This window comes from Drosophila takahashii, chromosome 3R (assembly GCF_030179915.1).
Source record: "Drosophila takahashii strain IR98-3 E-12201 chromosome 3R, DtakHiC1v2, whole genome shotgun sequence".
Taxonomy (NCBI): Eukaryota; Metazoa; Arthropoda; class Insecta; order Diptera; family Drosophilidae; genus Drosophila; species Drosophila takahashii.
In genome coordinates this window covers 16475338-16495966 of record NC_091681.1, presented here as the reverse complement: position 1 = coordinate 16495966, position 20629 = coordinate 16475338, and the positions used below count along the sequence as shown (strand labels likewise).

The 20629-nt window shown below is 43.0% G+C and overlaps 5 protein-coding genes across 6 annotated transcripts; 2 read left to right on the top strand and 3 right to left on the bottom strand.

Moving 5' to 3' along the window:
• Positions 1 to 3: 3 nt before the first annotated feature.
• Positions 4 to 1796, bottom strand: LOC108064300 (venom serine carboxypeptidase). Its single transcript, XM_017151766.3, has 2 exons — positions 1649 to 1796; positions 4 to 1571 (listed from the first exon to the last, which is right to left on the bottom strand). Exon 2 carries the CDS (start codon positions 1548 to 1550, stop codon positions 96 to 98), a length of 1455 nt encoding a protein of 484 aa, XP_017007255.2. The 5' UTR covers positions 1551 to 1571; positions 1649 to 1796; the 3' UTR covers positions 4 to 95.
• Positions 1797 to 2554: 758 nt separating this feature from the next.
• On the top strand, positions 2555 to 5408 carry LOC108064302 (transmembrane protein 256 homolog). Its single transcript, XM_017151769.3, has 3 exons — positions 2555 to 2775; positions 2846 to 3154; positions 5144 to 5408. Exons 1-3 carry the CDS (start codon positions 2683 to 2685, stop codon positions 5285 to 5287), a joined length of 546 nt encoding a protein of 181 aa, XP_017007258.1. The 5' UTR covers positions 2555 to 2682; the 3' UTR covers positions 5288 to 5408.
• Positions 5409 to 5616: 208 nt separating this feature from the next.
• On the bottom strand, positions 5617 to 14827 carry Mrp5 (Multidrug resistance protein 5). 2 transcript variants are annotated; one of them, XM_070217813.1, is made up of 10 exons: positions 14678 to 14827; positions 13791 to 13934; positions 13647 to 13732; positions 11287 to 11446; positions 11020 to 11216; positions 10773 to 10954; positions 8606 to 10200; positions 7714 to 8207; positions 6333 to 7528; positions 5617 to 6270 (listed from the first exon to the last, which is right to left on the bottom strand). In XM_070217813.1, the coding sequence occupies exons 2-10, from the start codon at positions 13865 to 13867 to the stop codon at positions 6232 to 6234; spliced, it is 4026 nt and encodes a 1341-aa protein (XP_070073914.1). In that variant the 5' UTR covers positions 13868 to 13934; positions 14678 to 14827; the 3' UTR covers positions 5617 to 6231. The 2 variants fall into 2 exon arrangements, with proteins under 2 accessions (XP_070073914.1, XP_070073913.1); XM_070217812.1 differs by having other exon boundaries at positions 5617 to 7528.
• Positions 14828 to 16049: 1222 nt separating this feature from the next.
• Positions 16050 to 17377, bottom strand: LOC108064331 (uncharacterized). Its single transcript, XM_017151826.3, has 2 exons — positions 17174 to 17377; positions 16050 to 17119 (listed from the first exon to the last, which is right to left on the bottom strand). The coding sequence occupies exons 1-2, from the start codon at positions 17247 to 17249 to the stop codon at positions 16101 to 16103; spliced, it is 1095 nt and encodes a 364-aa protein (XP_017007315.2). The 5' UTR covers positions 17250 to 17377; the 3' UTR covers positions 16050 to 16100.
• Positions 17378 to 17425: 48 nt separating this feature from the next.
• On the top strand, positions 17426 to 20373 carry Arc42 (Activator-recruited cofactor subunit 42). The gene is made up of 3 exons (XM_017151825.3): positions 17426 to 17599; positions 17681 to 17890; positions 19296 to 20373. The coding sequence occupies exons 1-3, from the start codon at positions 17566 to 17568 to the stop codon at positions 20267 to 20269; spliced, it is 1218 nt and encodes a 405-aa protein (XP_017007314.2). The 5' UTR covers positions 17426 to 17565; the 3' UTR covers positions 20270 to 20373.
• The last annotated feature ends 256 nt before the right edge of the window (positions 20374 to 20629 follow it).

Sequence of the window (20629 nt, the reverse complement as noted above, 5' to 3'; positions counted from 1 at the left end):
GTATTTATTTAAAAACTCAACCACATTTATTCAAGATAGATTACATAAAAATATAGATCATTAAAAAGGAGACCAACTTGTATTTTGAGTATGCATTAGTGCTTGTAGTGAGTAAGGTGGTTGATCATCTCGTACAGCCACTTGGGTTGATCATGGGGAGCCATATGCCCGGCATTGCGCACCATGATCTCCACCAGATGACCAGCGTGCTTCACATAGCCGGCCACCTCGCCATCGATGCGCCAGATCTCACGCGGAGCCACCTTGTACTTTTCCGAGCCGGGAAACTTGAGATGGTTCAGGTAGTTGCGAGTCAGCGGATAGGCCACAATAATGTCCAGCTGCCCGCTGTAGATGCAAACCGTGTAGTGGGCCAGCAGTTCGGCTATCCACGGAGCCACGCTGTCCATCACGTCCTTCTTCAGGTGAAGTTCCACCTTGTTCTCCTTGTCCAGGTCATGGAATGGCTTGTTGCCCACATGAATTGCTCGACGGGTGGCTCCCGACTGCAGGAAGTTGCCCAAGTTGGCGCCATCATCGTCGTGCGTCTTCAGGTAGTTGTAGTACCAATTGTAGCCCGTCAGATTGCTGAACAGCGAACCATTGGTCAGATCTCCATTGATCAGGGAATCGAAAACGTCGAAGGCGCACTCCATGTCGCGCTTTTCAATGCAGGCGGCTCCCTTTGCTTCGGCATCGTGGAAGCTCTGCAGACCGTGCTCATCAATCAGGCCCAGCTGATACAGGTAGTCACCATACTTCAGCTGATGCAGTGGATCCGAGAGACCATTTCCGATGGCCACGCCCTTGAGCGGCACATAGACGCGCGTTTCGATGGCATTCTGCACCTTGTGAATGTGGTAGGCCAACGCAGGCACATACTTGCCCGCATAGGACTCCCCGGTGACCCAGAATCCAGAAGAGTTGCGCCACTCGAACAGCTCGTACAGCTGCATCACAGCCTCGTGAAGATTGCGACCCACGTCCTTTTCGTTTTTGGCATAACCCGCATCGTTATCCGTGAAACTAAAGCCAGTGCCCACGGGATTGTCGATGAAGATGAGGTTGTGGGTCTTGCTCCAGGTGTAGTTACGCTTTTGCAGTTTTGCGTGCTCATCCAGCTCCAGGGGACCATTTTCCGTGAACAAACCGAACAGGGAGGAGGCTCCTGGGCCGCCCTGTAGCCACAGGACCACTGGAGCATACTCAGGTTCCTTCTCGGCAGGGAAGTACCAGAAGAACATGTTGGAATTGAAGCCCTCATCCACGGTCAGGTAGCCCGAGTAGCTCTCCACTCCATGGAACTGGGAACCCGTGACTCGGGCCAGTTTCTGCACTTCTGCGTTGTCAATGGAGGCATTGTTGATCAGGGGCGTTAGGAACAGGGGCTCCCCAGGATCGACGCCATCCTCGAAGAACTGGAAACGGGGATACGGATTGATGAAGCTCCGCCTATAGGGGCGTTCCGCCTCCTTCCTTCCTTGGGCTCCACATATGGCGACTATTATCGTCGCGATAATTAGAAATGCGCAATGAGTTGCAGTTCTCATTGTTCGACTGCGCTGCTTCGACTGGAAAAAAGATACGGAATTGTCAGTGGCTGCTTTGTTTCGGCTTCCCATAGCTGTTTACGGCCCGACCTACTCACCGATCGGCCGATAATGGGTTATATATTAATCAGTTCTTGCACTCTGCCTTGCTTCCCTTTTCGCACAGCCGGCAAAAAAAACTTTCTAAATATCTTTCAGTGTAGTCGTAGCGGTCGAATTGTAGGGTTGCCGCGTTTTTTAAATATATGTATGATCAGCTGTGATTTTCTGTAGGGGATTCTATAAACAGATAAGGATTGGTTAAACTAGTTAAAGCTATTTAATTTCAATATATTTACATTTTAATAGAATTTGCAATGAAAATATATATACATCACCAGTAAAAAATGATCAAGTTCTATTGATCTTCAAAATCAAAACAAAATATTATTATGCCACTGTTTTTGATAAAATTTTAATTTCTAAGATTTTTTAACATGAATTATATTTAAAAAAAAAAAAAGCTTTAAACTTGCTACATTTATCTTCATATTATGCCACACTGAATATTAAAAGAGATTTGGGAATCCCCCAATTCAGTCTGTTAGTACCAGGGAACCAATAAAAACCGGGGCCCTAAAACGTATATTTTTGAGTTTATTATCAGGGACCGTAAATAATCATTATTTGAGATTTTTATTTTAAAAGGCCTACTGAGGTTTTTACAAGTTTTAATCAACAATTTAACTGGTTTTTATGCACTTTATAGACATGAACAAATAACAGCTAATTTGCTTTCCAGATTTGTTGAAATGCATATACTTTGTGGACAAGAGTAAAAAGAACGTTATTTTTGATGTTTAAAACCAAATATCAAAGTAGTCTTTTTAAAATAAAAATCACAAATAACTGTTATTTACGGTCCCTGATATTTATTGCTCTATTTTTGGGCCTTTCTCCAAAAAAAATCACCATTTCGTTTTAAATCAGACGTGAATAAATTCTGAATTCAGATTTCCAGAATCCAATCGATTAGAAACATCGACTAATACGCCAGTCCGGCAACGCCCGGGCATTTTGCGTCAAAATTGTTAGTAGCTGCAGCTGATTCTCCATTTCCTAGCGCCAAACAAAGTTTGAGCATTAGTACACAATGTCAGTCGCCGACACCATTGAATACGTGACCCTGGGCAATCCTGTCAGCAAAATGGTGGCTTCATCCGCATCCGCACTGCTCCGCACCCTAGTAATAATCGAATTTTCCCCGCCGAAGTTCCGGGTGTTCAGTACTGATTATGCTTTGTTTTTCCCCGCAGGGTTTGCGCCCCAAGAAGGTGACGGTGCAGGACACGAACATGGCTTTGCTTCCGTCCGCGCACAGCTACGTGCATCCCCACGGATCGCTATATTGCCTCGCCGGCAGCCACTACCACTTTGTGCGGCTAGCCGGGATCGGCGGAGCGTCGGCCATCTTTATGGGTGCCTACTGCAAGTACGTCCTCAAGGACGTCAGCGATCCCAAGGAGCAGGTGGACTCGCAGGCATTCGCCGATGTGGCCAATCGCATCCACTTCCTGCACTCCTTCGCCATGATGGCCATGCCGCTGGCCCACTATCCCGTGCTCGTAAGTTTAGATTGGGGGAAGTCCCAGAAGATAATTACCTGTTAAGTAGTGGTTCTTAAGCCATTAAGTGCCTTGTTGTATACACAGAGAAAAAAAGACCAAAAATAGTCATCGATCGGGTATTTTTTCATATCAATTTTGGTCCCATCTATATTCATATCAAAATGATATTTCCGAACATATGATAAACATAAAAATGTACCATATTGATATGAAATCATACCATTTTGTTATGGAAAATTGATATGAAACAATATCAGTTCCATATTTTCCCTTTTTTTCTTCTATAATATCAGCTATTATGTTCGTAATTTAGAAAATAGATTCCAACTGCCCCAAAAAACAGAGAAGGTCACAGAAATCTACTTACTACGCCTGAAAAATGAAGATATTTACGTGTTTAGTTTAGTTCTTATGAAGAACAGCCATTAGTTGTTTGGTTGTATATCTCATTTAGATATTCGTCTATAATACCAGCTATATTAGCTGAAAGATAATATCACGTTATGTTCGTAATTTAGAAAATAAATTTCAACTGGCCCAAAATACAGGGAAGGTCCCAGAAACTCCTGAAGAATGAAGATATTTACGTGTTTAGTTATGATTCCTATGAAGAACAGCCATTAGTTTTCTTGTTGTATATCTCATTTAGATTATCTTCTATAAGACCAGCTCCATGCTTAAAGATAAAATGGGATTTTTGTAATTAGAACTACTCTTCAGTTTTCATCTGGTTCTCCTTACCGTGCTTACTAATTTCGAAAGACGGAAGATATTTACCTGTTTAGTTATTGTACTTTCTTCTATAATAACATCTACAAGATAATATCCCAATTATTGAGTTGGCTCTTCAGTTTTTTTATTTTTTCCAGGATTTGTTTTTAGGACATCCCAAAACCCCAAGTATATCACCACTTTCCCAAATCGATCGTATTTGGTTTATTTGTAAAGCTTTTCTTTGTCGGTTTTTGTCGTTTACATAAACACTCTGTGTAAAGTTAGATCTCTGAACGGAATTTATAACAACTCGCGTTACTCTCGAATCGAAACTCCAACACTGATACTCGTATAATTGACACTCTGCTTAGCTAGTCTAATGCGCTGATTGACATTACAAAAATTGAGCTATGAATGAATATTGAATTCGGCCAAGCGCTTATTCCAAGATACTTCTTCTCCTTCGTACTCTCTATATAATAGGTATGCATATGTATATTCATGTTGTATATGAAATGTTTCCAAAGCTAAAGCTAAATGTTCAACAACCACTAATTGCAGCTTACAAAGTAATTTTCAATACCACACACGATACTTGTATAATTGGATTAATTCGGATAATTCTTAGTTTTGTGATATGAGCAGGTTCATAGCTGATATGGGTTCGGGGTCTTTGGTAGGAATTTGTTAATTTATTTCAATATTACAATTGTATTTTAAAAATGTACCAAAAAGGCATAGATTCTCTTGATTCTTTTTTTTTTTGCTGTTATTCTGTAATTGGGTTTTGTTGTCATCAGCCTTATTTGATAAGTAAAATTTGGAGCTTGCTCGTGCTCCGTTTTGTTCAGGTTAAAGCCAACAACTAAAGCTAACATCAAAAATATGCACACAAAACTCGCGCCACCTTCGCTAACTTCTAATCTTAGATAATAAACTGTGACTATGGGGCCTGTTCCGTATTTTTAAAAGGAAATGCACTCTTAGATAGGGTGATGAATTGAATTTGTGGTTAAAGAGTATTTTTTATCGGTTCTGGTAAATAAGAGTTATTTTTCCTTTTCTTACATATTGTATTATTTGTTATTTAGTTTGATTCCTTACTGTGGACATTTAAATCCTATAAATTCTTTTTCTTGAGGCAACTCAAGAACAGTTTGGTATCCTAAAATCGATTGGTTACAATAGTCGATTGATTTATTGAGTTATTGGAACAGGCCCGCATCCATGACATTGATTACTTTGAGTAAAGTGACTCGTTTTCTCCCGCAGACTGGGACTTTGATGATTACGGGCACGATGCTATTCAGCGGCTGCATGTACTACCGCGCTCTCACTGGCGAAAAGGGGCTGCAGCCGTACGCGACCGTCGGAGGATTCTGCCTGATGGCCGCGTGGCTGTCGCTGGTCCTCTAGGATGAGCGGAGGAAGGAGGAAGGCTACTTATGTATATCTTATATAGCACATTCTGAACAGTTATGTAGTCAGAGAGGCAACTAAAGCTAAGCCAAGTTTAACATACAACATCAGCTAAAAATGAATCTCGTGTCTGTGTTTCTCTAACCGCGACGGGCAGTAAATTTCAATAATTATAGTTAGTTTTAAAGTGAACTCTAGGAGGGCCTTGCAGCTAATGGAAGATACGTTTGAGTTTGAGTTAAATGCGTACAATTTCTTAGAGTATATAGCAGTTAGCCAAATGTAAATCGCTAAAACGAAATAAACAAAATAAAAATAAAAATGTGTTAACAAAAGAACCAACCGAGCTGTTACATTTATTGTATACCTGTACATTAATAAATTACTATAAAAAACACACATATATATTAATACTAGGCGTAACACTTCATAGAATTCTCTTTTAGTTTTTTCCTTTTTTTGGGGATTTTTTTTTGTTTAAGGTTGTTATTGTCGTTTTACTGGAACACATAATACAAATGCAATGCGACCTTTTGAAGGCCAATGCACAAAGTTCAGCTAAAATTAATTATTGCACAATTTGCATTTCATATCAATCTTTCTGTTTAAGGTATAAAAACATTTACTCTCTACGCTCCACTAACATCAGCTTATTATTGTCTTGCTGTTTTGATTTACCATCAGTTTCATCCTAGTTTTATACACCTGACTAACAATTATTTTTTGATTTGTACACGTATTGTAAAAAAAAGTTCCTCAGCGGCCGCTCAGTGTGGATGTCTGCTGGTGCCGCCGATGCTGTGCTATCCTAATAACTTCTGCTTGGAGGCCTCCGCAAAGAGGAAGGTCTTCTGAATGCCCGCATTGGCCGCCGGATGATTCGTAATTGGTTCCAGTATCTTAAGTATGTAGTCTTTAAAAGCCTTCGGAACGGCGAAATGTCAAGAATCCTTCTTGAGTCTTAGGTTGTCATCATGGGCCTGTAAGAAAAAGGGGCATAATTAGAATAAATATAATATAATATATTAAAAAGTATACCCACCTTCTGGGCCACCTTCAGCAGGGCATCGAAAGTCGAGTCTCCCGTCTGCTTCACCATGCTGTGGAACACCTTCTTCTCGCTGGTTGTGAGCAACTCGAACGGCGAGCCGAACTCCACCGCCTTTCCGGCATCCATGACCAGCACCTTGTCAGAATCCATAACAGTGTGCAAACGATGGGCAATTGTGAGCACCGTGCAGTCCTTGAATTTGTTCCTAATTGTCGTCTGGATGAGAGCATCCGTTTGGGGGTCCACATTAGCCGTTGCCTCGTCCATCACCAGAATGCGATTCTCGCGAAGAATGGCCCTAGCCAAGCACACCAACTGTCGCTGGCCCACACTGAAGTTGGTGCCACCCTCGGATATCTTGCTCTGCAGACCGCTGGGCAGATCGGCCACCACATGCTTGAGCTTAACCTCCTCCAGGGATTCCCACAGCTTGGCGTCGCTGTACTCGTCGAAGGGATCCAGATTGTAGCGCATGGTGCCCGAGAAGAGTACCGGTTCCTGGGGAATAATCGAGATCTTGCTGCGCAGATCGTGCAGTCCCAGATCGTTGGTGTCGCGCCTGTCGATCAGAATGGCGCCCTCGTTGTAGGACAGCCGGAACAGAGCGTTGATCAGCGAGGATTTGCCGGCACCAGTGCGTCCCACAATGCCAACCTTTTCGCAGCCCTCGATAGCAATGTTCAGCGAACGCAGCACATAGTCGGCCGCCTTGTCGGGGAAGTATTTCAGCGACAGGTCGTCGAACACGATCTTTCCATCCTCTGGCCAATCCTTTGGCGGCTTCTTGTTCGGCTTGGACTCAAAGTCACCCTCGGGCTCCAGATCCTCATACTCCACCACTCGTTCCACCGCCGTCATCGTGTTCTCCAGCTCCGCGGACTGTCGCATTCCCCACTGCACCATGCCGGTCATGCCCATCGCCTGGGTAATGGCCAGACCCACATCGCCACCGTTCTCGGGGGAGAACAGGAAGAAGCTCAGGGTGATGACAGCTATGTAGACGACGCACACACAGTCCAGCCAATAGCCAAAGGCTCGACTCGTGGCCAGGAACATGTAGTAGCCGGAGCTGTGCATATCCTGGTAGTTGTCGAACTCGGCAATTAGTTCCTTTTGGGCGCCAAATGCTCGGATGGTGGGCAGGCCGTTAAGGGAAGCACTCAGGTGGGAGTAAATGGGTGATCGGGCTGTATAATTGGAGTTATAGAATTAAATATTGCAAGAAAAGAGTGTAGACCAGTGGTGGCCAGCAGAGGCAGCGCGCAGGGAACACGGAATAGGCAATTTCTCTGCCGCTGCGATGCCAGCGTTTCGACGCTCACGCACGCTGCTTCTGCAGGCCACTGGTATAGGCTTCTTAATATCCACTTACTGACAGCTTCGAGGCGCTTAACATCTCGGGATGTGCTCAGATAGAAAACGCGTAGGATGTAGAAGATGATCACTAGGAAAACCGTTGCCAGGATGTACCACACATTGACGATACACAGGACGACGACGATACCAACGATGGCGAGGAAGATCTGCATCACGTCCATCATCACAGAGGGCAAAATCTCATCCACCTGACCCAAATCCTTGGAGAAGCGATTGAGGATGCGGCCGGAGGGGTTCGTGTTGAAGAAATGCATCGCTGCCCGGGTGACACCTTGGAACATGGTGTTGTGCAGCGTCGTGGAGCTGCGCATGGCCAGGTAGAAGAAGAGCATGCTCCGCACCAGCGAGAAGACGATCACGGACACGTTGATGCCGGTGAAGTAGTAGATGTCCACAGGGTCAGTGTCGGCGTTAATGCGGGTTTCGGGGAAGGCGCGCCTCAGTCGGGCCATAAATGTGTCACGCTCGGCTTCACCATTCTTGTTCACCCTGAAATTAAATGTTAAAGGTTAGGTTAAAGGTTATGAACGCTAAGATCTTGGAAACTACGAAAGCGAGAAGGCTGAGATTTCCCACACATATTCTTGGGCTTCCTACGCAGCGCAAGTTTATTTCAGCCGAGCGCCACGCCCATTCTAACGCCCACAAAGTCTGGCGCCCACACCTTTAAAGATTTCCGAGAAGTATAAATGCAATTTTATAGTGTTTATAAATACCTATCGAAAAGAAGAAGACATTTTTCAAATCGGATCATTCATTAAAAAGTTATGCGCAATCAAAATGTTAATTTCCCTCCCACTACCTTTAGCTGAGTGACGGGTATTAGAAAGTCGGGACACCAACCCGACTATAGCGTTCTCTCTTGTTTTAAGCGTGAATAGACTTACCAGTAGGACAGGAAGATATCACCACCAGAGGCCAGCACCTGGGCACCGATGCAGAAGAAGGCAAACACGATAAACAGTCCGTAGCCATTCGCTCCAAAGTACTTCTTGTACAGCTTCATGCCGATCCGTCCCTCCACGCGACCCTCCTGCGTTTGCATGGGCGACTCCGCGGCCACAGACTCGGCGGCCGATTCCATGGAGGAGATGCTGCCGTGTCGGTCGCGCAGCTTGCTGTTCTGCCGCGAGAGGCTCTTCTTCTCCGCCGCATCGCCGGCGGCACCCTCGTCCTTCTTGCTGGGATCCGTCAGCATCTGGGCAAAGTCCAGGCCGCTCTTGGTCATCGACTCGTAGGAGCCCATGGCGCTGATCTTGCCCTTGTCCATGATCACAATCACATCGGCCTGTTCCAGGAACTGCAGTTGATGGGTGACCAGCAGTACGATCTCCTCGCGCAGGAATCCACGCATGCACTGATCGAATAGATGACGTCCTACGTGGGTGTCCACGGCACTTAAGGGATCGTCCAGCAGATAGATGTCGGCCTTCCGGTAAACAGCTCGGGCCAAACTGATGCGAGCCTTTTGTCCGCCGGATAGAGAAGCTCCCCGCTCGCCCACAATCGTCTTGTCAGCATACGGCAGCAGCTCGAAATCCCGCTCCAAGGCGCACTTCTTGACCACCGTGCGGTAGCGATGCTTGTCCATGGGCAGGCCAAAGAGAATATTCTGGCGCACGGTGCCGGTGAAGAGCCACGGCTCCTGGGAGGCGTACGAGAGGGTTCCGTTGACCTTCACCGAACCCGAGTCCGGGCTGAGTTCACCCAGCACGGCCTGAATCAAGCTAGATTTACCGGAACCCACGGGCCCAATGACCGCCACCAGTTGGCGGGGCTTGAACTTCAGCGAAACGTTGTCCAGCGTGTTTTCCGTGCTCTTCTGATCCCACTTGGCCTTCAGTTTGCTGATAATAACACCATGCTCTGCTTCACTGCTGCGCCTGCTGTTGGGCTTCAGGACACCAGTGGTCTGGGCCACCGCGGGCTCGGCGATCAGACCCGCCTTGCCCAGCTTCTGCTCGTCCAGATCCTCCGACTTGTCGCGCACCTTCGTCTCCTCGTGCAGCATGAAGGTCTGAATGCGGCGGATCGAGACCAGGAGCTCGGCAAACTGCGAGATGCCCATGGGGAAGTAGACGGTCATGGTGTTGCGCAGGATGTTGTAGTAGGCGGTGATCACGAAGGCCTTCTCGGCGGTCAAAAGCTTGCCGAGCAGCACGAATCCCACCAGGCTCACAAAAACCGATATTCTCGTCACGAACATAATGAAACTTTGGAGTGTTCCTCTGATGTAATTCACATTGCGAATGGCGTTCATCTCCTTGGTGCGCACATAGTTGATCATCTTGCTGAAGGGAATCTCCCACGCGTACATCTTGATCACTTGGATGCCCGAGATGATCTCGTTCATCATGCGCACGCGTTCATCCGTCCGCAGAGCCGTTTTCAATCGCAGCACCGATGTCTTCTTGCCCAGATAAGCTTGCAGGGGTATAAACAGCAACATCACGGCCACGCCAAAGAAGGCGGAGATACCAATCTGTAAAAAATAATAGTAGTATTAGAGAGGAACTAAAATTAATCAGATGTACTGTATTAAAAACTACGGATTTTTACTTTTTTTTTAGATACCTAAATCCTAATCCTAAAAGATTCCATAGATACCAATCAATAAATAATATTATTAAAGTAGAACTAATTTAAATGAGATGTACTGAATTATAAACTACGGATTTTTACTTTTTTTTAACCTTTTCCTAAAAGATTCCATAGATACCAATCTATATATAATATAGTATTATTAGAGTAGAATCAATAAAAATCAGATGCACTGTATTATAAACTACGGATTTTTACTTTTTTTTTAGCCTTTTCCTACGAAATCCTAAAAGTTTTTATTAAGCATTAATCTTTCTTTCAGTAAAGAGCTTTTTTAGACCTTCCCCAACAATATTTTAAGAAGATAAGCCTATTAAAAAATATTTGTTGAATGACCTACCGCATTGGCTAACATTAAAGTGTTAGAACTTAAAATATTCTTATAAATATCACTTTTATTTTAAAAATCTCCAACGATTCTATCAACTAGTAATTATCTGAGATTACACTTACCTCCCTGTACATAAGATAAGTGATAATGCCAATCTCGACGGGACCCAACCATAAATAATTCATGTGAATGACGGAGACATCCAGCCGGCCCACATCGTTCGAGATGAGATTGACCACCTGACCAATTGTGGTATCGCCCAGCGCCACTCGGCTGAGGCGCAAAGCCTTCCGATATATCATGCCTGCAGGGCGAGAGATCATTATTCATGTGTCACAAAGGGAACAGAATCCCCACAGCCAAACTTACTGGTCATGGCTATTCTGGCCTTCATGCCGACATGGAACATGCCCAGCATGTAGGGATGCATGAAGAGCACGTTGCAGGCGCTCGTCAAGATCACGCCCAGGGCGTAGAGATATGCCTTCGTCTGGTTATCGCCTTCCTGGTTGCTCGCGTCCGCATAGTAGGCCACCAGACCGCCCAGGAACAGCGGTTGGGTAACTCTGAAAGGGGTAGGGTTATAAGAAATGGCTTATAAATCAGCCAGATGTCAGGGGGTGGGCGTGGACTCACCGGAAACCGATCTCCAAGATGAAGAGGACCAGGCCTAGACCTGCCAGGCGCCAGCCAAACACGTTCATCGAGGCCTTCAGCAGGCTGGGGGTCTTCTTCTTTTTGCGCTTCTTCTCCACCTCCTTCTCCCACGCCTCGCTCAGCTTGCTGCCCAGGTGATCTGGAAGGTAAAGAGATTGAGATATCAACCAGGTGCACCCAGTCCATGTCCAGATAATAAATTCACCCTGACGGAACAACAAGGCATGTTGGCATGTAATTGGCAGATGATACTGCAGTGTTTAAAGAGGCTACCAAAATAAACAAGCTTTTACTACCTATAAATTATTCTACCTACAATTATTTTAGCTCTAATAACCAAAAGCTTCTAAGTGAAAGTATTCTAAGTATTATGTTTTGTATTAAAATTTATTTTATTACTAAAAGTTCTCAAAAAGGAATGCGTAAACAAAATAGATATAATAAATATATTTATTGAATACTTTATTGTTTGTATTCGCACCCAGAAATATATGCGCGATCTATTTTTGAGCTTATCATCATTCAAATTGACTATGTTATGACACTTATCATTGTACAAACCCTTCAAATTGTCAAGTTGCGAAAATATTAGAGATAATATACAGATTTGTATGACGGTTCATGTCATGAAAAGCGTAAAATTAATGTTATCTTGCTGGTGATAGGCATCTTTCAGAGATAGACATTTTCTCGTCATAGTTTTGGTAGAAATAAAGGCTCTACAACATTCTTTTATTTCATAGGAAAGTAAGCAATACAAAGGTTAACAAACAAAGGATTAGCGTTAATAGGAATGTCATGTCCGGAAATAAACGATTGTTGTTATAGCTAGCTACTATATCTGAGGGTTATAATAGTACCTATTGCTATCATCTCCACCGTAACCGAGGGTAATAAATCCAGTAAATAGTCATTTCTTGTGCTTTGGTTTAACTGTGAGTTATGGCTGGCAACAAAAGCAAATCCCGACCAGCTGCATTACCTACTATCGATCTTATCGACTGGGAGATTCCCCAGGCCACTACCCTCCCCAAATGGGCACTCTGATTCCGGCACTTCCGCAAGGCTTATAAGTATCAGCTTCTAGGGGCCTTAGATTGCACACCGATTAGCAACGAAAAACAAAAGCTCGAGCTTGACATTTGATATTGCTTGAATCTGTACATATTTGCCCAAATATGTGCCATTATTGTTAGCATTGCATAAGCACAATCCACTCAATAGAGTATCTCTAGGGGCCCATTTATCATAAGTAAGTAAATAAGCCAGAGCACCTAATTGCGTATACAATATCGGGGGTGTTCGAGAAGTGTTATCAAATATTTTGGGCAGTAAATTCAATTAATTGTGGCCAGCGGACGTTGTCAGAGATATCTCATTTGTCACTTTTCGGGGCACTTCCAAAGTTTTTGAATGAGGAAATCAAAGGTCTAAAAGTCCCAGATTGGATACCGCTATCTATGGCGATCGTATAATTCAATGAGAACGGATGATGGTGCAGAATGCTCGTATCCAAGGGCTATCTTATCGTCCGGATTAGACGCACCTATAGTTCCGCTAAATGATCTCAATGAAATAGTTGTATATGGTGCAAATAGCAATAACCGAGACGTGATATGCAGGGAAATCTAATCGCGATTTCCCCTTTAAAAGAAGAGCCCTTCAATGTTGTGCGCTGATCCTTCGAACTCACGGAATAACCGAAAGGCTTTACAACCACAAAAAGTGGGCGCATGCTAAGCCCTATCTAATCGTAATCGTCGGGTGCCTTGAAGTGTCTCCCCGGCACTTCATTTGGGGAGTGTCTGAATGCGAAAGATAGTGCGCTAAATATGCGGTTTAGTTGATTATATAAACTATATAGACTATATAGAGTTGGGACGGCAAGGAAGCGTTCTAGACACGTCGGGTATCAGGGATTTCACACGCGACTAATGTCCATCTTCAGGAACCACTCGAAAACCGGGCAAAGGGCGATGAAATCGAAACTCGAATGATCATTGCACCCACGAATTGAAGAGGGCATGGTATCAGGTGTTCTTACTAGGTGACTAATAAATGGGATATAGTCACATAGTAAAATCTATTGCTACATGACGTCACGTATGGCTTAATCTGGCATACGTGCTGATAAGGAAATTCTTCTCTCTTTCAAAACTCCTTGAGGGCAAATCAGCTTATCACAGTCGCACAGCGATTTCCATTTAATAATTCAATTAATTTGATTATCGATATAGCCATAGATAATCTTGGGCTGAATCCGAGCCCATTAATTATGCCGAGGTCTTCTTGAGTGCTGTCGCACTGGAGAGCTTTGACCAAGTCCTAGCAAAACTCACCTGATCTGTGTTCCTGTAAGGCGCGGTATAAATCATTTTCGTCCAGGGTCTTTTTGCGCCCCTTGAAGAATGTGGGCATGGCAAAGCTAGGGATAAAGTTATGATTTATAATAGAATTTCTAGAATTTAAGTACGATAACTTACCAGAACATCAAGGATGAGAAAATATTCGACGTCTCGCGCGGATTCTCCGGCAGTTCATCGGCTTTCATTGACTGCATTTTGGTCGTTTTCTAATTCTACCGGTTTCCTAACATTGGTCGGGGTCTATTTCCTGTACAGGTGCCGCTGTAAAGGGATTACAATGGATTACAAACGTCATAAAGAAAATATATTACTGGAAAGTGGTCAGATTCGTTCCTATCCCAATCAGTTCCCACTTAATATTCCCAATCTAAAGATTGTGGACGCACGATGATTGCGCTCTTTTTGGTTCTTTTATTATTTCAGCTATTTTTATTAACGGTTTGTTTGGCTCGCGATAAAAGCGGTGTGGTAAACATAACATGGCCTATATAGTTTGTTTAAAATCCAGTGGATGCACACAAATTTTCATTGAATTAATGAACTTGTTCTGTTCGTCAGTTGCAGTACATTTAGAAATTTTAATTAGTTTAAAGTATTTAACCTTTACGTTCAAAATTTAAATTTAGTAAATTTTACATTTTCCAGCTAAAACTTAGAAAATAAAGAAAATGTGTAAGGTTTTTTTTTTAAATTTAAATCAGTTATAAAACATTATTCAATTTAAAAATTTTTAAATTAGTCAAAGTCCATTAAGATTTGTGTCTGCGTCAATTTAATTTTATGTCTAATCACTATTAGTTCACTATTTTTGGTAAAAAGTTGGATTTTTTTTTAACAGGATATTCTTTATATATTTTTGTTGAGCCTTTAGATATGGTTTAAAATTTCTATTGGATTAGATCACTTTCTTTAACCGTTTTTTTACAAGTTCTAGTAATTGAACACTCAGTTTCCAGGCACGAAACACTTTAGTAATGGGAAAATCCTGCTGGTCGAAGACTCACGGTGCTTTTCCACCTGGCAGATCCGGCGGCAGCTTCTCGTTAACACTTTGTGGGGCTCGTAGTGAATGAACGGCTCTTTTATAGGCCCCTGAATAGACTCCCACGCACACCAGTGCACGAATTATTATCAAAAGATCGCCGGAGAGCGAGAGAGTCGGGAGGAGATAAGAACGCGGATGCTCACACTACACCCACACATTAACAGGTTGGGATCGGAAGAGCGGTTCTCGCTCTCTCCCCACTCTCTTTTTGCTCCTGCTGCTGTTATCACTGCTTCTTTTTTGTTTATATTTGCCCAGGGAGCACTTGCATTTTGTTTTTACCTCTCTTTCGCGGGCGCAGCAGGCGGTGGATGCGGAAAACGGTGTGCAGGGTGAAACGAAAGGCTCCAAAAGTGGGGGCAAATCAATAGGACAACAAACGGGACTCCTGCGGCGGTGCTTTTCCTGTTCTCCGTGCTCGTGGAATTGAAAGTGCCCCACAGGACACTCGAAAATAATAGTGCGCTGTTCTATTTGCTGTGTGCTGAATTTACAAAGTTGTGCAGTGAAAAACATAAAAAACGTTAAACAAGTTCCAGTGCGTGCGCGTCGAATGTGCGCAGAGATGAAAAGCGGGCTGTCAAAACCAGAACGGAAAACTGGCAGATACACAGTCGCTCACGAAAGGATTCGTACAGTCACAAGTTTGTGCAGGATTTTCTTGTTAACTCAAGCATTTTAAATAAACTGTAAATGAACTTATAAATATATTTGTAATCTTCTCTTGGCTAAACATTAAAAAAATAAATGTTTTCCCTATATTTAAGGTCAAATTTCGATTTAAATAAATTTACTGAAAGCCTACTTGGTTTAACAAATCGTACAAGCTATCAGGAATATTCTTAATTTTTTTGCAACAAATCAATTTTAATTAAAGAAAAATATAGAAAATAGTGAATAGTAATTAAATTTGGGAACTGGTTGGTAAAGCTAGAAAACCAAACAAAAATAATAAGTGGCTGATTTTACATGGTATATTTTAGGAGTTAAAAGTATGGTGTTCAAGAAATCAGATAAACTACATAAATTTAATGTTTTAAGAATATTAAAAAAATGTAAAAAGCAAAATAGAAACGATTCTGAATGTAAATTTTTTCCCTAGATAACTCAAAAAATTTTTTCCCAACACTGTCTTTGTTCCTCATTACCCTCTTTTTGTAAAACTACGTTTTTTTCGAAAAAGGTTTATGTACTTACATATATGTATTATTAATAATAACACGTTAACAAATCTGTTTGGCATTCAATTGCCTCAGAAACTATTGACTCCAAAACGAGAGTCAAGGAATCATGTACATTGTACAAAGATAAAAGTAATAGAAGATGCGAAATCTGGTCAAGAAAATAAATAGAACTATTTAATAGGAAATTCGTACGACTAGTCATTGTTCGAGCGCTATAAAGTAACAGATATCCTCCTGATGCTCTTCGGTGGGCAGGTAAACGATCTCCTCGTAAACATTTTCTTCTGCAGCTGCATATTCAATCACATCGAATCTGGGTTCTGTTTGGTCCAGCCCATCGATCTCCACCAGGGATCCAATCTCCCCTAGACCATTTTGCCCCTCCAGGGCATCAATCTCCACCATTACGTTCTCCTCTTTCAGGGTATTTATCTCCTCTATACTATTTTGATGTGTCATGGCATTTATATCCTCCTCCAGCTCATGATGAATATCCTGCTCGTCGAACTCCTCCAAATCGCCATCGATCTCCTCCAGCTGGTTTTCCGCCTCATAGCCATTATCCCGCTCTTCCATTTTGGCCAGGTGCCTCGATGATTGCAGGTGGCGAACAAAGGCGAATTTCCTGGCTGTTTTGTACTCACAGACGTCGCACTCCAAGGTGGAGTTGCTTGGCTTGAAGGTGGGATATTCATCCTCTGTCTCCTCCACTAAGTGTTCCGCATCCTGGGATAAATACTCTATGTAGTCGCTGGGCTCCAGGAGGCTCTGTGGTGCCTCCTTCTTGTTCTGGAAGGATTTTAACGGGGTTGTGTAATTTTCCTGAGATACATCAGAATCGGAAGCCTCTGGTTCCATCTCCTCCCTTCTTTTCCTGCGCTTCCTGTGAATTTCCGCCCTATCCGCCTCGTCCATCAGCTGTTCGCAGGCCTCCAGTTCCTTCATGAGGTGGCGTCGGGATTCCTTGTGCCGCTGAAAGCAGAATCGCTTGGCCGTCTTGTAATCGCACACCTTGCAGGTGAACAGGGATCGATCGACATCGGATTCGGAGTCGGATTGGTAATCCTCGTGCTCGTGCTTTCCGGAGCGCCTGTGGCGTTTCAAATCCCTGCGTCTGTCGGTGGAGTAAGTGCAGCCATTTCGATTGCAAACCAGTCGCTTTAATTTTACCGGCTCTTCGTTTTCCTCTTTTTCAGGCGGTGGTTCGATGTCCAAAACTAAAAAACCAGGAATGTTTAGTTAACTTACTATTGAATTCCGTTGGTACTCACATTCCATGTCATCCTCGTAAATAAGATCAAGGGGCTCTATCTTAAGGGTTTCCGTATACTCGTAGTTCCGCGACATCCTTGAAATGTTTTAGCAATATTAACAAAACAAAACAAATCAACAATTGTTAGTCCAAAATAAGTAGGACCGTAAGTGGTAAACAATCAACGGTTGTTGATTTAGTATTTTTCTTGAATAAATCTACCATAACAATAGTCACCCTGTAGAAACCACTTGTTACATACAGACGCACATAACAAAGCCGGTGCTTGCCTCTGGTCACACTGGCAGTTTTTAATTTTTTATAAAATCGAATTTATTTTAAAACTTAATTTTATCCGTCTTTGTTGCAATATCTTTAATATATTTAAGTAATAAACGAAACCAAGCTACCATGCAGTCCGTAGTCACCCGCTCGTTAAACATTGGTAAGAGAAAACAGCCGGTGGACTTTGAGCCCCACCTAACAAAATATAAGTAAGATCCCTAAAATTGATAATCCTGTTTAGCCCGCAGATCTTTGAATGTGCGGCAAATTGCTTCGTTATCGGCCCTCTCCGAAACCCACCAGATGCTGCAGAAGTCCTGCCGGGATTTCGCCAACAACGAGCTGAGTGGAAATGCGGCCAAGTTCGATCGGGAGCACCTGTATCCGGAAAAGCAGATCCGCCAGATGGGCGAACTGGGCGTGATGGCGGTGGCGATTCCCGAGGAGTTGGGTAACTAATATCACTAAATCACTAGACCTCGAATTTTGCATATTTGTCCATTTTTGGTCCGGTTTTTACCAAAATTTCTAGGTAGGTGTCTTATTTTTCAAATGTAATAAATTCGGATGCATATCGGAAATATGCAAAATATATGCAAAAAATATATGCATAAAATATGCAAAATATATGCGAACAACTGGAGGCTCACATTTTTAATGAACCTTCAGTAAACACGGCGAGCAATTTAAAGGAGCATTCTGCCCCTTTTACTATTTTTGCCCCTTCTCGCCTACTCGTTGGAAATATAAATAGGGTTTCCTTAAATTCTGGAAAAATTAGATACCTCAGAAAGGACGAAAAGGAACAAACAATTTTCTTCGGGTAAATTAGTTTGGCTATGAAATGGTCAATTTTGAATAGTTAAGCTTATTTTATATTTTGCATATATTTGGCATATTTTATGCATATGGGCACTTCCAAAAAAAAGTCCACCAAGCCAAAAACCTTGAAACTTGAATAAAACATATTTCCACATGATTTTGCCCCGATATTAGTTTCTAATTAGTTGGATACTGAGCTTAACTACAAATTTGGAGTATAGTTTGATTATTTTTATGACAAACTCCACCAATATACGCAAAAATCAGTTTTTGGCTATTTTTTTGTTATTTTTTGGACCTGTCTTCTGTTGTTAATTTATCCTATAGGAATGCTAATATGTGACATTTTTCTGTACTGAATGCTTCATTCACATGTTGAACTATTAAGTTAAAAGCAAAACATCCAGCAATTGAGAGATAGAGGTAAAGAAATCCGCTTTACAAAACAGTCGGAAAAAATGTCCCGAGCGACATGTCCCGAGCGAATGTGGTTGAAACTGCATAAAAAAAAACGGCAAAGAATTTTTGAGTAAAACCAAAAGCATTTCACAGCGACATGTTTGAACAACATTCTAAAAAAATCGCATTCAAATATTCCATCAGAATTCGCTAATATCTAGTGTTAAATGAACTTCCCCGAAATCCACTTCTATTTTTGTCCCGAGCGAATACGGCAGTTTTTTACCGATATCTCAAAAACTAAAAGTGGTACAAAATCAAGATTTTTACCAAAAATAGAGCTTGGGAAGAGTGAAAAGAAAAGCCCATAATTCAAATTAAAATCCATAGTTTTACAATTTTTTTTCAACTTTAAAGTTGTGCAAATGTCCCGAGCGACATTTTGGAAGTGCCCATATGCATTTTATGCAAAAAAAATAAAATATGCCATTAGTTTTAAACTATATTTTTCTTGAAACGAACTTTGGTATTTTCGGAATTGAACTAACTTTATCCTATAAAAACATGCAAATATGCAAAATCCGAGGTCTAATAATCACCCAGCATTGCCTTATATCCCTTACTGATTCTTACAGGCGGCACCGGTCTGGATTATGTGGCCTACGCCATTGCCATGGAGGAAATCTCTCGGGGATGCGCCTCTGCTGGCGTCATCATGTCGGTGAACAACTCCCTTTACCTGGGACCCCTTCTCTCCTTCGGCAACGACGCCCAGAAGGCAGACTACATCACGCCCTTTGCCAGCGGCGAACGAGTGGGTTGCTTTGCCCTTTCGGAGCCTGGAAACGGTTCGGATGCCGGAGCTGCGTCCACGATGGCCACCGACAAGGGCGATCACTGGGTGCTCAACGGGACCAAGGCCTGGATCACCAACGCCTTCGAGGCGGAGGCAGCCATCGTGTTTGCCACCACCGACAAGCAGCTGAAGCACAAGGGCATCTCCGCTTTCATAGTGCCCAAGGGCACCAAGGGATTCTCGCTGGGCAAGAAGGAGGACAAGCTGGGCATCCGTGGCTCCTCCACCTGCCAGCTGATCTTCGAGGATTGCGCAGTGCCCAAGGAGAATATTCTGGGCCAGCCTGGTTTCGGTTTCAAGATAGCCATGCAAACTTTGGACGCCGGACGCATTGGAATCGCTGGCCAGGCACTGGGCATTGGCCAGGCAGCCTTGGAACTGGCCGTGGATTACGCTCAGAAGCGACAGGCCTTTGGCAAACCCATCGCCAAGCTGCAGTCCATCCAGCAGAAGATCGCCGACATGTCGCTGGCCATGGAATCGGCTCGTCTGCTCACCTGGCGCGCCGCCTGGCTGAAGGACAACAAGCAGCCATACACCAAGGAGGCGGCCATGGCCAAACTGGCTGCCTCGGAAGCGGCCACCATGTGCTCGCATCAGTGCATCCAGATCCTGGGCGGAATGGGCTATGTCACCGATATGGCAGCCGAGCGGCATTACAGGGACGCGCGCATCACCGAGATCTACGAGGGCACCTCCGAAATCCAGCGGCTGGTCATCGCGGGCTCGATACTCAAGGAGTACGCTAGTTAAGATCACAGTTTTTACCTAAGGTTAAGCAAAAAGTTTTTAAAAACTGTAATGAAAGAATTGTAAAAATAATATTTGCGTTTAATAAAAGTCATTTGTAATTAGATGTTACCTTAATGAGTACTTTTTTATATATTCAAAACGATTTAAGGTCTATAAACGCTATACATGTTTTTAAAATAGTTTTTTAAGTTTATAGTAATTTTTATATTTGGCTTTTTGAGCACTTGTATAATTATTGACTGGACGAATATAACACAATGTTTTTAAAATTGTTTCGAAAATATCTGTTTAAAAATTTTTGATTACAGCTGTGAATTTTTGAATGAAAGAAGTGTAAAAATAATATTTGCGTTTAATAAA